The sequence below is a fragment of the Trichomycterus rosablanca genome, chromosome 22, assembly GCF_030014385.1.
Source record: "Trichomycterus rosablanca isolate fTriRos1 chromosome 22, fTriRos1.hap1, whole genome shotgun sequence".
NCBI lineage: Eukaryota > Metazoa > Chordata > Actinopteri > Siluriformes > Trichomycteridae > Trichomycterus > Trichomycterus rosablanca.
The window spans coordinates 4045875-4062640 of NC_086009.1; the positions used below are offsets into that span (position 1 = coordinate 4045875).

Below are 16766 nucleotides of genomic sequence, written 5' to 3' on the forward strand. Positions count from 1 at the left end.
CGTACGTTTAGTTTTTCTCCAGGGTTTGGCAGCTCCACAATTCCAACTTCTAATCTCATCTTGACTTTTAAAGTCGTTATTTAAGAAAAATAAGAACGTTTGTCTGTAATTCTGATTCATCAGACCTCATTTTGTATGGAATAAGTGTAGAAATCCTGGTAATTCCAAAAATGTATGACAGGAATAGTTCCTGTACTCCTGTATGACGACAGGAATGTTACGAAATCCTGGATCACATTATTAACCCCAAACCACCGAACAGACGCGCCAACCAAATAACAAGAGCTACTGATTCTACAACGGCATCTAAAACAAGATCAGGAGATCAATACATCAATACATCAACTGAAGAACATGAATACTTCATATGCACACACACACACACACACACACACTCACACACACACTCACACACACTCACGGTGTAAACAGATGGAATGAACACTCACAAAGGGAGAAGAATTTCCCTGGAGCTTTCCTAGTTTTGACAGCACTTTAGTGTCTCCCGAGTTTTTTGTTCTCTTTTTGTTCTCTATTCGTCCTTGTCCTCATTCTGTCCTTGTCCCGTCCCAAAATGCATCACTGGTGTCCACCTTTTTTACTCAGATTTCCTACGACGTGTTTTTATCTGTGTAGTCCTTCCTTGATATAGTGTGTTCACAGCAACCAAACCCAACAAACTCCCTCCCTTCCTCATCGCTCTCTCTCTCTCTCTCTCTCGTTCAATCATTCTCCACCCTTCGGAAGGGTGGGAGGGGCCGCACCACTGGTGATGTCATCTTAGGAATGCAGATGATGCGGGAGCAAGGAGGGGTGCACGGTGCATCCAAAATACACGTAACCAATAAATACATGCATGAGGGGAAATGGTAAAGAATGGGGGCACGGAGTCTACCCGAAATCCTTCCCCAGTGGCACTCTTAAAAAATTTCACCTGTAATTCATTTCACAGGAACACATGTGCAATCCTCCTCATTCACAGGAAGTGAATCTTATTCACCAGAACCTGTATTATTTTTTGGCATCTGTTCCATTCATTTATTACATGATGTTTGATTTTTGGTAGTGTGGGTCTTGCACAGCACCAGGGTCCTGGAAACCTGGGTTTAAAAGTGGGACTTTACCAGCCTTGTTAAATAAATATGTTTTGTCATTTGCATCTTGATTAGCATAATTAGATTAATAGATTGCAAGCTAGAATAATTGTTTCTAGTGCTGAACTAGTTCTGTTATTGATTTGTGTTCATGTTACTGTTCTACTTTACTGCCAAGTTCCACTTTTTTATTTGCTTAATAAGCCTAAAGGTGTGATGTCTGTGTTCGTGAAGTGTTTGATATTTAAATGGAACTGCAACTGGTTGTTTAATACCAAAACCTGATTAATGTTTAACCAACTACTAACTGTTAAGGCTCAATATATCGGTTTAAATAATTTGCCAAAATTTGTAGCCACAGCTGCTTCACGTACCACATTATTAATAAACACAAGTTGAATTTTAATTTCATGCATTCTCTACAAATTTTTATTGAATTTCCTTCCAATTTATTTGGATTTCAAACATATCCAGGCTTATCCTAACACTGATGAGCCAAAGCAATAAGACCACCCACCTAACATGCTATAAAAACAGCTGTGTTCCTGGTATCTGGTACCAGGACATTCCCAGCAAATGCCCCAAATTCAATACATTGTGAGGTGGATCGTCCTACAGTGCATCGTGTTGCATCTCTTCCGAGGGTAAATGAAAATCTTGTACAAATCAGGATTCGTTGGACCAGTCGACTTCTATTTCTTCAATTTCCAGCTCCGATTACTGCCCTAAGTGTTTTTGACAGTGAACAGGAGTTAGTTTGGGCACTCTGACTGGCCTGTGACTACGCAGCCCCATACAAGGGAGGGTTTGACGTACTGTAGGTCATGACACATTCATTCTATCACCAGTATTAAAATGATCTGCAGTATAAGCCACTGGCACTCTTTCATTTGTTCATATCAGACAGTATAGCCTTCATGTTCTGGTATCAATGAGTCTTGGCCACCCATCAACCTGTCTGCAGTTTGCGGCTAGTCCCTCTTGAACCACTGTCAGTGAGTACGTGTGGGCACTTCTTGCATTTCAAGGATATTCCAACAGTCATCTGGTTACAATAATTTGGCCCTTATTGAAGTCACTCAGATCTTTATGTCTGATTATTTCTGCTGAATTTAACACACTCACTATGAGCACCAACCATCAGCCCAACATTTGATGTATCACTGCATGCAATTTTGAGTGGGAGTCCTAATGTTTTGACTCATCTGTGTATAAATACACATTTTTGTTCATATTTAAAGATCTGAAGTGCATTTATACACCGGAAGTAAATTGAAATCAATAATAAAAGTAGTTAGATACTTGTTTTTCCTGCAGTGTACATGTGTGTCCCTTGTATGTTTGGTATTTTGCACTTTTGCATGTCTGCTCATGTGAGTAAGAGTGTAATGAAGCGGCAGCATGAACACGGGAGCGCTGGCAAACAGAGTGTGTGCTGTTTGAAAGGAATGTGAGCATTCATCATGTGACGGTCCTGTAATTACTAATGAAACGGATGATTCCCCGAGTAAAGGCTGTTCCTCTTCATATCCTCCATTTAGAGAGGAGAAGTGACACATTCTCATTCACAAAGCATGGACTTAACCTAGAGTTTGATGCTACAACAGCCTCCACTCCTGTGTAAAGCTTTTCAGTATATTTTAAAACAAGCATGAATGGGGTCAGGCCTGGCTCTGGGTCTGCACTCTGACTCAACACAGAGGTGTTAAAAGTAAAATAGGGTTGAGATTAGAGCTTTATTCCAGCAAGTCAAGTTCTACCCCACCACAAATCAGATTTTTTAAATAAATCACAAGCTTTATCTACAAAAGCTTTGTATGCTGTAGAATTAACAATTTCATGAAATGGAACAAAGAGGCCCAACCAAAATAAACAATAGCCTCAGATTATTATTTAATTTTCACCAAACCGTACAAGTGATGCTATAAATGTAAGCAAAATAAGATCTAATATCTTTTCGGTATGTACAAAATTAAAACATCCATCCATTGGACTGCTAGTAAGTTGTGAGAATGCGTTTCACTAATACAGGTTCAAAAGGGTTTGATTTACACCACACAGACGAATGCTTGGCATTTCACATGGTGAACTTAGGCTTGTGTGTGCCAGCTCAGCTATGAAACCTCAGCACATGAAGGTCCAAAGATGATCCTAAATCTGCATCTGTGTTTACGCATTCAGCATCCAAATTGGGAATCTTTTGTTTTTGTTTGTATTTCCCCCCAATTTTCCTCGCAATCTAGTCGTATCCAATTACCCGATTGCATTACGCTTCCTCTCTACTGATGTTGACCTCCACTCTGACTGAGGAGAGCCGTGTCTAACACACGCCCCCTCCGACACGTGTGCAGTACCGACCGCATGAGGCAAGTACATATGTGGATCAGCTTTGTGTACGGAGAGTCACACCCTGATCATCATTATCCCTTGTCTCTGTGCAGGCACCATCAATCAGCCAGCAGAGGTCGTAATTGCATCAGTTATGAGGAGTCCCCTCTGGCACCCTGCCCTTGAACTACAGTCAATCTTTGTTTGTGTAGGCGCCCAGCCTGCCAGTAGCAGCGCCACCTGAGCACTCTCAAAGTGGGATTCTAAACACCAATGAGTACATTTTTACTACTCCACTTTAAGCATGACAATGCACATGGTGCTCAGCCTTGGAAACTTCTGTTGTTGCACCTAGATGCATGGCAGCTCTAGCAGACTAAGCTTTGACTTGTTAAATACAGAATCCTACACCGTCGGCACATAAGAATCACTGCGCCATTTATCACCCGTTCCACACCAATGCATGTCTGCACAGCCTCCATGACTGTATGCCTGTTACCAATGACAATGACCACACACTTCATGCCATGTGGTGCATCAATGTATTTATTAATGAAAGAGCTGCACAACATATCAATAACTGACATACTTATGTGTAGGTGTGTAAGGGCGTGTAAGTTTGGTTTTGGGAGTGTGAGTTGTATAGGGTGTGGTACAATTGTTTGTGTTCCCACTTACTAGCTGCAGAACATCCTCATCCTTTGGCATGATGGAGAGTTCCAACACACTTTCACTGACAGACAGAGGAAAAACAATATTAAGAGAACAGCATGAAAATGTTGGTAGTACATTTTTCTAGGTTTTCTAGGTTATTTTGCAGCTTTTTATTTCCCATCATGAACCACACATGTATGTTCCAAATAGTTTATGCATATACTAATCCAGACCCATGTGGTAGCACAATGAAAATTAGGCATTTTAATAATTAACCAATATACCAGTAATTAACATAGAAGTTTGATTAATGCTTAAAAACTTCATTGCAATTAATTTTCAACATATTATTAAAATAAATGGTGCATTTTATACTGCAAATATATGTGTAATAACACTTTAATACTAAATGAACTCACCTGTTCTGAATGAGCGCGATCACCTCAGAGTACGTCTTCCCCAACACACTTTCACCATTCACCTTCACCAGCCTGTCACCTATATCACACACATATCGTTTATTAAAATTATTCCTACAGCTTCTGTTTTGTCCACTAATTTTGTAATAATCAATCGTCTGTTTGATTGCGGTTGCCAAATGCATGACCTAGTTTCTGCAAAACAGACAAGCAATGATAAACCCCCATCACTGCTTTCAATAGAAGATCTTTATCTATCTCATAAATAATGAAGGTTCCTCAGAATAAGTGGAGGGAAGCAGCACATAATATAATGCACCTGACGCACATAAAACAAAACCAGTGTAACTTAATTCAGTAGGACAAACAGGGACCTGGCAAATAATTCCCTACATCACTGACAACACAGTTTAAAATTCTATGCAAGATCACAACATTTCTTATCTCAAGCAGTCTATTTACTTTTAGTTTTTTTTTATATGTACGACATAGTAATAAGCTGTAATAAGCAGTTTTATTAGGAGGCTCAGGCTCTGATTGGGTCACTGTGGTCAGGTGGCTCCTGTTCAGATTAGTTTGTGCATTTATTTACTGTAATCACCAGGAGTTGTTTGTCTTTTACATGTGCAAATGACAAAACATCACTGAAACAGAGCAAATTAATGTACTGTATATTTTACATACAGATTTAATATATGAGAACAATTCTCCAGTCACGTCTTGCTAAATTCGCTTTTACCAAACTTGCTTATGTCTTAGTCTTGCATTTGCAAAGTAACCCTGATCAATGTGTTTTCTTGCATGGATAACAAAGAATTATTATAAGTCTGGTAGAATGAAGCTCAGGTGCTGATCTCTGAAGTACAATTCTCAATTCTCTCTCATGATTGGCTGTGTGTCTGTAAAGGGGGACAATGGCTGCAAACGTTTTCCTCAGGCAATTACGATCTCTGCTGACCGGTCGATGCACCTGTATGGGGGCGGCTGCATGGCTGTGAGACCCCCTAGCAGGTGAAAAGAAGTGACTGGTGGCTGCAAGTGTGTTAAAGGGGGGGCGTGACAGCCTTGACCCTTTTCGACTTGGGGTGTGGACAGGGTGAGCCATGTGACAAGAATTTAGAAGATTTTAATGCTTATTAGGGTCTTGGAATTGTAAAATGCAATAGTTGGGGCAGTTGTAGCCTAGCAGTTAAAGTACTGGACTAGTAAGCATGAGGTTGCTGGTTCAACCCCACAACCAGGTTGCCACTGTTAGGCCCTTGAGCAAGGCCCTTAACCCTCAAATGCTTAGACTGTAAACTGTAAGTAGCTTTGGATGAAATCGTGTGCTAAATGCAAAAAATATAAATGCAATACCAGACAAATCAAGATTTTTAAAGACAAAGCCTGAAAACTGATAGAGAGGTAAAAATCATAGGAATGAAGACGAAGATGAAGTTGATTTCATATCACATAAGGGCCGAGATAAGAAGGAGAGCAGGTCACGAACGCTCACATCAATAAACCCTGTGTGTATAAAACAGACCAGTTCACTCCAGTAAATAAATACTGTTGCTTAATGGAAGAAACAGGATTTCTTTCTAAAACAAGATGTGAAGTTAAGAAAATATCCAAATATTTTAGGACGGGAGGTATTTGACGTGTTGCAATAGTAAATGATATCTCAAACAAGATAATGTGAACCGTTTCATAACAAACTGACTGACTCCTGAACATGAAAATCTGATCATTTAAAGATGTTTCCTCGTCCATCCCGGGTGCTTTAAAGTTCTGTTTGAGGTTAGCAGAACTGTTTTGTGAAAGAAAAAATCAATGTAGAGATGCATCATAATTCTGCATTAATGCACAGGTCTGTGCGGTCAGTTTTTTGAGGTTGGACAAACCTCCCCTAGTTGGAATGTCATTAGCAGCTTACAGAAGAACATTCCTCCATGGCACAGACTAATGACATGGTTTTGTGGTCTGGTGTGGAGAATCTGAACTCTATTAACCCTTTGCGTGCTGCTGTAGAGTCTCTATACGCATATCAGTGATCTAGTGTTCTTAAATTATATTAAATATAGACATTAGTGCATGAGACTGTTATTCACTCAGGTGTGAGTGTTTAATTTTCCCACTTTTTGGTTACTATAGATAATAATTTAGGACTATTTTCATCAGCTGCTTTATCCTGGTCAGGGTCGTGGCAGGTTCGGTTCAACCGTTAGCAGGAACACCCTGGACAAAGTGCCAATTATGTCTGGGTAGATGCCCGGTCAGCAACAACACTTGTAAGACAGGCCTTCTTGTCTAACAGGTCTTTTTGTCTAGAGACAGTGGTAACCTAGTGGGTAGAGCTTGTTGCTATCAGTTGGAAGATTGTCGGTTCAAATCCAGGCCCTGAGCAAGGACCTTAACCCTGTCCGCTCCAGGGGCGCCGTATAATATCTGACCCTGCGCTCTGACCCCAGTTTCCAAACAAGCTGGGATATGCAAAAAAACTTAATTGTACTACAGTATACATGTGAATATGTATATACGACAAATAAAGGCATTCTTCTTCTTTTAAAAAAATCAGTATCTGATAAATGATCTTTTGACTAAATGTGCACAAATTCGCACAGATATTTTCCAAAGTTTTATAAAAAGCCTTGCCAAAAGAGTGGAGGCTGTTTCAGCTGCACTTTACTTTACTGCCCATGATTTTGAAATGGGATGTCAGACAGGCTCGTGGTTAAGTGTCCAAATACTTTTGTCCACATATCGTAGCTTTAGTGACCAGACAGAGCCAAATCAATACTGGTAGAGACATTTCTACTGTCATATAGTCATATTAGCCATGAATACAAACAAAAGATGAACACAATACATTCTCACACAGGTTCATTTACAGGTAATTCAGCAACCCTTAGGAAGTCAGCACACCCAATATCAGCATCTCCTAATGACGAGTGGTCAGTCGTAATGCAGTGGTCAGCTGCATCACAAGATAACCACACGAGAGAGAATTCCCCGCTCTAAAGTGCTTCAGTAAAATCGTTTCCTACCTTCACGGCTGCAGTGAGAACTCGCCTGCTTTCTGAATCCTCGCCGAAATTCAAATTAAATAGCTTTTGATCTCAGAACCTCCTGCTATTGTGCACCAACCAGTTTTTCTTGAACGTTTGCCAGAGCAGATTAGAGATGAGCTGCAGTTCTTGACAAAAGCCGCATCAACTATTTTACAAACAACCTAGTCGGGTTTTCACCTCTCAGTTTGTGTAGGTCTGACTGAATGTGCTGGTGTTGCACAGAAGTGACTGTTTCTAATGATTATCTTTTGGCTTAACAAGATGAAAAGATAAAAGTTAATGCAGTTTATACTGACACGAGTGCTTACACACATGTATGTAGAATCATACACACACACACACACACATGTATGAAGCCTCACACATATGTATGTACCCTCACATATACATGAATGTAGCCTCACACAGATACACACACATGTATGTAGAATCATACACACACACACACACATGTATGAAGCCTCACACATATGTATGTACCCTCACATATACATGAATGTAGCCTCACACAGATACACACACATGTATGTAGCCTCACACACACACACACACACATGTATGTAGCCTCATACACACACACACAAATGTATGTACCCTCACACAGACAGATGCATGTAGCCTCACACACACAGATGCATGTAGCCTTACACACACAGATGCATGTAGCCTCACACACACAGATGCATGTAGCCTTACACACACAGATGCATGTAGCCTTACACACACAGATGCATGTAGCCTTACACACACAGATGCATGTAGCCTCACACACACAGATGCATGTAGCCTCGCACACACAGATGCATGTAGCCTTACACACACAGATGCATGTAGCCTCACACACACAGATGCATGTAGCCTTACACACACAGATGCATGTAGCCTCACACACACAGATGCATGTAGCCTTACACACACAGATGCATGTAGCCTTACACACACAGATGCATGTAGCCTTACACACACAGATGCATGTAGCCTTACACACACAGATGCATGTAGCCTTACACACACAGATGCATGTAGCCTCACACACAAAGATGCATGTAGCCTTACACACACAGATGCATGTAGCCTCACACACACAGATGCATGTAGCCTCGCACACACAGATGCATGTAGCCTCACACACACAGATGCATGTAGCCTCACACACACAGATGCATGTAGCCTCACACACACAGATGCATGTAGCCTCACACACAAAGATGCATGTAGCCTCACACACACAGATGCATGTAGCCTCACACACACAGATGCATGTAGCCTTACACACACAGATGCATGTAGCCTTACACACACAGATGCATGTAGCCTCACACACACAGATGCATGTAGCCTCACACACACAGATGCATGTAGCCTTACACACACAGATGCATGTAGCCTCACACACACATGCATGCTGTTTTGTCAGCAAATGAGGCAGGTGGTTTCAAGTGTAACACAAACTTGTTTCCATTGCAAATGACTCAGACATCCCCCAACAACCAGCACACAAACACACACACACACACACACACACTCACACACACATTCAGGCATGCATACACACTTTTACACACAATTTTTTTTTCTCACCTGTGCACAGACCAGCCTGGTGGGCGGGGCCTTTCTCCCTCACATTCTTAACAAATATGGTGTCCATTGGCTCTAGCCGACTGCGCTGGATGCCTAGCAAATCACACACACACACACACACACACACACACACACACACACACAGTCATACATGTCATACAAGTACAAGACACTGTATATAGGGTATTTCCTGACTTTTATAAGCTGGGGGAAGGGGTGAGCACTGGGAGAAAAATTGTAATATTTAATACAATACAATATTTAATACAGCTGAGGTCAGTGCTCTTTGCGAACCACTGGAGTTTACCCACATCACACTTGTCAAACCCTGTCATCACAGACCTCGCTTTGTAAACAGGGGCCAAACAGGAGCAGATACAGGGAAGGTCCTCATGGAGACATGTAGGCTGAAACACCTAAACTATCGTTGGAAGGAGTGTTGATAAACTTGGTTAACTTGGTCAGATAGTGTATCGCAGTAAATATTTGACTGTAGTAGCATACATCAGGGCACACTAGCATTGTGTAGGTTCACAGCAGGCAGGTGTGTAGATTTACAGGCAAGCATATCAGAGACCTCGCCCAAGTTTATCTACGGTGGTGCATAGCTGGTACAGAAATCTAATTTAAATCATATATTCGTAAACCTACAGTCTATAATATACTGTTTTATTCCATCTGGTTCCTACATTTATTGTAAAATTTTACTTTTCCCATCATCTCATCACTGGTAGTGTGTTGGATTATGTTTGGAACTGAATTGTGTAGTGACTTAAAGCTCTTGAAACAGGGCTGATAAGATTTGCAATCAGAAGGTTGCTGCTTCAAGCCTCACTACAGTCAGGTTGCCATAGTTGGGCCCATAAGCCATGCCCTTAAACCTCAATGTCTTTGTCTGTATGAATTAACGATTCGTTTTGGATAAAAGTGTCTGCTAAATGTCTTAATTGTAAATTATAAAGTTTCATCGTTTGTCCTGCAGAGGGAGCAAGTGGACTAGATTTAAACCCTGAGCCCTACCCCTGTGCCTTTGTTTTATTTTTGAGGGTCTAATTACTTAAACTCCCATCATTCATTAGTGAGATCAGACTTATAGCTTTATTCTAATAACGATGGACATTTCCTAATTAGTCATTCTATAAAAGCTGAAATATTCATGACTATAAATCACATGGTTTAACACAAACAGACTAATAATGAGCTGATGACTAAAATAGGTGTGTTGCTTTGACCCAACCAAGGACCTCAATTCAGCCCTTAAATATAACCAAGAGCCTAAAGACTCTGAGGTCACTTGGAACATCAAGCAAACCTGGAGCAGAAGAAAAATGAGAAGAAGAAATATAAATGTACACTCACTCACCTTTTCCGTTTCCATTTTCGTCGTCCTGAGAAACAAATAGAGAAGACGAGGTGAGTCACAGAATCCCACAATTATTATAACACAGATAAATATTAATCATCAGCAAAATGACCTGCTGCATGAGAGGTACAATATATGACCAAAGGTACTGTATGTGGTCATCTGATCATGACCATAAGCGTATTAAACATCCTGAACAAAAATCATTGTCACAAAGTTGGAAGCTCAAGTTTGATTTCATATAATCAAATAGAAACAAATAAGGATTTTGCTTACTATAATTATTTACATTATTTTTCTTTATTTTATTTTTTTTACTTTGCAGATTATGACTTTATGTAAATGCACTTATAAAACTTAACAAACAACAGGCGTCTCTGGAGAACTCAAGGCCTGAAGTGCAATTCATTTTATTTAATATTGACCTGCACAGTGAATTCCAAGTACTTGTTCCAAATGTAGTAACTTTATTGAAACACTAGAGAGAAACATCGAGTAATTAAGTGATACATTTGGCAAAAGGACAAGGTCCTGGGTTTGATTCCCAGGAGGAACGGTCCGGGTCCTTTCTGTGTGGAGTTTGCATGTTCTCCCCGTGTCTGTGTGGGTTTCCTCCCACAGTCCAAAAACATGCCAGTGAGGTGAACTGGAGATACAAAATTGTCCATGACTGTGTTTGACATTAAACTTGAGCTGATGAATCTTGTGTAACCAGTAACTACCTGTCCTGTCATGAATGTAACCATTTTTATAAACCAGTTTTTCTGACAGCAGAACCACATGCACAAACACTTAGAATCAGGCTGCAAAATCAATCACTGATAGCCACAGTGCTGATGAGGCAGTGAGGCTTAAGTGGAGCAGGGTGTACAGTACGCTGACGAAGCTCATTCCACCCACATCCACATCCACATCATACTGAAGCTTTAACAGACACAGAATGAATATATGAAAGAATGAAAAGAAACTGAAAATATGCCACTATGCCTCCTCATATCCAAAATCAGCAGACAGCCGGAGTGCTTATAAAAAAAATTATTATTATAAAATAACAATAATTAAACAAACAAATTTTAACAGGCACATAAACTGACATTTGTACACAAGCACCCCCTTGTGGAGGGAATAAGTGCCCTCGCGTGCCCTCCGACGCGTGCGCAGTCCAAGCGGACCCCTTCCTTTACGCTCGTGCTTCTTTAGTTTTAACCAGGGTCCCTGCACAGCGTTTTGAAGACCCCACCCACTTGGTTTGGTCATTTCCCCTTCCAGCTCACATGGTGGACAATTTGTGTCTGCTGCAGGCACTGCCAATTGTGCCCGCTAAATGGCGCCCAGCCGACCTGTAGCAGAACAGAGATTCAAACCGGGGTGTTCAGAATCTCGGCGCTGGTGTGCTAGCAGAATACCCACCTGCGCCACCTGGGCGCAAAATGCATTTTTTATGATGCCAGGGTCGTATAAAAATCATGGACAAAATGTGGGTTTGTTATCTAGTATGTTATTTTAGCATGTTTGCTATCTATAGGTAAGCGCAATTTCACTTCTGGTGAGAGATATTTGTAACAAAAGTGACACAAGTGGCATTAAAATAAAGTTCAAATCAGAACCCTTATCTACAGAACAATTAGTCGTGTCTGAGAGACGGGAGGCTAAGTCTGCCAAACCCACATTCTCAAGCCACACATTTCCTGTTTAAGACCTTCCTGACTCACTAGTACCTGTACGTACTGGGCCGACCCCCTTTTAAGTTCCTGGAAACCTAAAAAAAACCTCCCTTATCTTCCTACTACTGTGCCAAAATCACGTGAGGCAAGACTGGAATTCTGAGAATAACCAGTTTTCTATGTAGCCAATAATCTAACCAGTTTTGAGCAATCCAAAACAAACCACAAGTACAATCAGGTTTTATTTCCAAGGAGCAACAATCATGTGGGATGTCATTCCACTTAGGACAGAACAGAGGAGGAGAGAACGGAGTGGGTCGGGACCTGGTACAGCCCGGATCAGTGAGTGGTACCAGTCAAACACAACACAGGCCTTTTCACTGACAGAACCAACCACAGCTGGACGAATACAGCAGTAATAATGGTACATTGTCTCATTCTACACATGGGTGCACACTTCATTTTACCGTCTGTATCTTGTTCCTCTCATCCGAGGCAGAAAAAACCACCGTCTAAGGCTCATTTTTATCTCATCTTTCAGGTAGAAGTGAACACCCTGTTCATAGCTAGTACTTACTATAAGTAGCATCTGCCCAAGAGTGGATTTATTAGAAACTAATGGTTGAATTTTTCTTTTTGTCTGTCATACAAAGTTTATTTCAGGTCTGGTTTTGTTCCGCAGACATGTTTGTGGATGTTTGAAACTGCTGGTATAGGACCAGACAATGATAGGTTTAGGAAAAACCTACACAACGATTGGAGAAACATAAGCGCAGATGATGGTCTGTGGGGTGTAGGATATCTCTTGCTGCCATGGTTTGGGTACTTATTCAGCTGATCAATATAATGAAAGAGTTCTGTCCTGAATAGAGTGGTCTCCTCCATTGTATAAACAATGTATTTCATACCCTATGACCTCTGCAGTCATTAGAACTCAACAGCATAAAACGTCTATTGGAGATTTTGGACAGCGCTGGGAATTTCCTAGAGAAGAATGGTGTTCTATCCTTCCAGTACAGTTCCGGAGACTTCTAAAGTCATTCCCAAAGTGCGTTGAAGTTTTTTTGCTGGCCAATGGTGACCCAATACGTTCTAGGAACTTTTATGTGGGTCTTTCCTTTAATACAGGAGTGGGCAAACTTTTTGGCTCAAGGGTCACACTGGGTTTTAAAGTAGCAGATAGTGGGGGGTGAAACTCATTGCCTAGGAAGTACAGATTACCCACATAGCTAAGTGTTGTTGATCACCCTTTTTTGCCAGCATATCGGCTCGGCTTTAGCAAAGGTTGGTTGGGTTTGGAGTGCGCCATCTAGTGGAATCAACTGGAATGCAGGGTATTGCAGAAAAAAGGCGAGATAGATGCGGTATTTAGGATAATTCTGTAAATACTCGATGGGTCGGATTAAACAGGTCGTAGTTTGCCCACCACTGCTTTTATTGAATCGATTTTCTCACTTGCTTTACTCGTCTTTGTGGTAACTCTTTAACTCTTCTTCTTACAGTATCTACAGGCTTTTGAGAGTGGTTTTTATGGTTTCCTAATTTCCAGTTCCCCTCCTTGATCCTTCCAGAGGCATTAAAACCCTAATTGTTAGCTGAGCTGAGGTTGCAGTAACTCCTGATGTTTCCTGTCAGCCACCACCAGCATGGGTTATTTCCTGCTAACCTCAAAAGCCCCGATGATGAGTTCTGACGGCGGTGACGGTGGCTTATTAGAAAAGCCTGACAGCAAGAATCTACCCACTGTGAGTAATGCAGCACACAACACACATGTCCTGACACACCGTAGTGTGTATTTGTGTATGTAAACACTGCCAGTCTTCCCCAGTTTACCTTGAGGCTGGTGTGTAAGGCCGACTCGGGCGGGTACACGATGAAGTGGCGCAGCGTGAACCCGAAGCCCTGAGAGTTCTTCTGAAGTACCAGTGTTCGTGGGCCCTGCCAGGATAGAGCCCGTCCTTCAGCTCCGCCCACCAGCACCGGCCGTGGGTTCTCACCGGATGACAAGATACCATCTTTTCGCCCCTTAGCCTACGGTAAACACAAAACAGAGAGGGATGAAAGAAGGGTAAACAAAATGTGCACGCAGGCTACAATAATTTACGTTTAAGCCGAACACAAGACTCGTTCTGAAGAACTTCATTGTGATTCGCTACTGTTAGAACACAAAAACCACATTTCTGGATAACTGATAAAATCTCTTATAGATCAGGTCACTGAACGATGTAGAATAATCACACAGCAGGTTTCACTTCAGGTCTGTGACAGACAGCACAAGTGTTATAAAATGATTTATATTTCACTTATCATATAGGAGCACTTTGTAGTTCTACAATAACTGACTGTAGTCCATCTGTTTCTCTGCATGCTTTTTTTAACCTCCTTTCACCCTGTTCTTCAATGGTCGGGACCCCCACAGGACCACCACAGAGCAGGTATCATTTACGTGGTGGATCATTCTCAGCACTGCAGTGACACTGACATGGTGGTGGTGTGTTAGTGTGTGTTGTGCTGGTATGAGTGGATCAGACACAGCAGTGCTGCTGGAGTTTTTAAAAACCGTGTCCACGCACTGTCCACTCTATTAGACACTCCTACCTAGTTGGTCCGCCCTGTAGGTGTAGATCGCTCATCTATTGCTGCTGTCTGAGTCGGTCATCTTCTAGACCTTCATCAGTGGTCACAGGACGCTGCCCACGGGGCGCTGTTGGCTGGATATTTTTGGTGGACTATTCTCAGTCCAGCAGTGACAGTGAGGTGTTTAAAAACTCCAGCAGCGCTGCTGTGTCTGATCCACTCATACCAGCACAACACACACTAACACACCACCACCATGTCAGTGTCACTGCAGTGCTGAGAATGATCCACCACCTAAATAATACCTGCTCTGTGGTGGTCCTGTGGGGGTCCTGACCATTGAAGAACAGCATGAAAGGAGGCTAACAAAGCATATAGAGAAACATATGGACTACAGTCAGTAATTGTAGAACTACAAAGTGCTTCTGTGTGATAAGTGGAGCTGATAAAATTGACAGTGTAGTGTAGTGTAGTGCAGATATGATTATTAATAAATGTAAACAATGACTCACCAGTTAATTAAAAAGAAAAAAATCCAAAATAATACATGATAAATAATAATAAAAAACAAAACAGCTATAAATGTTTCAAACTATGGCCGGTTTATTAGTTGAGTCAGTAAACGTCTCACTCCATCACTAGTTCTTTTCTCTTTTGACGTACACATAAGAAGCGACAGCCCACCAGAGTAAACAACCATCACACACGTCAATCAATCAGCCTGCAGCACCTGAGCAAACACAGCTACAGTTAAAACGGGAGGAGAGGGGCGGGGATTATTCTCAACCCTGTACACACCATGACACCACAGTTCTGTTCCCAGCTTAACCAGAGCTCCTCCGGGAACATCTCCACCAAAACAGGAAGGGCCTTTTCAGGCAGCTCGTGTTAGATACGGGTTCAGATAGTGACTCACGGTAGTCGAGGGCAGCGCGTTTGGGAACAAACTAAATCTACTCTGTGTTTAGTTAATTGTACAGAACGAAGCCTCGTAATCATGGCTGAGGCTGAAAATCAAAAACACACACACACACACTGTGTCCACATGTAGGTTTCAGTGCATGAACCGTGAGTGCAGTCTGGATATATATAGGATGAGGTGAATGCTACCATGTTTCTGTTAGTGGGCACAAAATCCCCTTTCCTGCCACACAAAAACAAAAAGTCTGTGCCAGGTCTGCGGCAGGAAGTGTGGCCAGATGTGGGTTTTGCCAGCTGTTCATCCATCTATACACATATACTTAAGGAGAAGAGCTGTATAGTCAGAAAACAACGATACAGGAGGATGAATTGAGATTGTCTTTGCTAGTTTACTTATATAATGTATATACAGTATATTATTATTATAACATCATGTTTTACACACTTTGGTTACAATCATGACAGGACAGGTAGTTACTGCTTACACAAGATTTAAACAGTCATGGACAATTTTGTATCTCCAGTTCACCTCACTTGCACGTCTTTGGACTGTGGGAGGAAACCGGAGCTTCTGGAGGAAACCCACATAGACACGGGGAGAACATGCAAACCCCACACAGAAAGGACCGGGACCGCCCCACCTGGGAATCAAACCCAGGACCTTCTTGCTGTGAGGTGACAGTGGATGGACAGTTCCAGTTTTCCAATGCAATGTTTTCTGTCTGTCCCTCATCGTCCCTTCATAACTGTGACCGTTCAGCAGAACTGCTACACTGTAATCCTGAACCCTTAGCCTACCCACAATCCCTCTCTCCTCTCCCTCTCACACGTTCTTTCTCTCTCTCATATACACACACACACACGTTCATTGTCTCCATCTGTATTCTCTCCTCTCTCACATTCTCTCCACTTATGTCCGAGTTCACATTTCATTTAATATACTTATATCTGATTCATAAACCATTCGTCTCTCACTTCCTCACACACTTCCTCTCTCTCTCTCATTTTCTTCACCAACTCTCAATAAAATCCCAAATGATGTAATCCTGTTTTCCGTTCCACACTTCCCTGGTACTTTTTAATCCTGCATGTGTGGAGATGCTAATGAAAGCGAC

The 16766-nt window shown here is 41.7% G+C and overlaps 1 protein-coding gene across 4 annotated transcripts in view; it reads right to left on the minus strand.

Moving 5' to 3' along the window:
• Positions 1-16766, minus strand: part of arhgap23a (Rho GTPase activating protein 23a) — a 76831-nt gene that overhangs the window by 26407 nt on the left and 33658 nt on the right. For 3 of the 4 annotated variants that reach the window (XM_063018408.1, XM_063018407.1, XM_063018406.1), the window contains exons 2-6: positions 13987-14184; positions 10490-10514; positions 9127-9219; positions 4496-4574; positions 4101-4155 (exon numbers count right to left, since the gene is read on the minus strand). In XM_063018408.1, coding sequence (XP_062874478.1) covers positions 4101-4155; positions 4496-4574; positions 9127-9219; positions 10490-10514; positions 13987-14184 — 450 coding nt within the window. Of the gene's footprint in view, positions 1-449; positions 534-4100; positions 4156-4495; positions 4575-9126; positions 9220-10489; positions 10515-13986; positions 14185-16766 lie in introns of those variants that run through there. The other variant, XM_063018409.1, reaches the window with a different exon arrangement.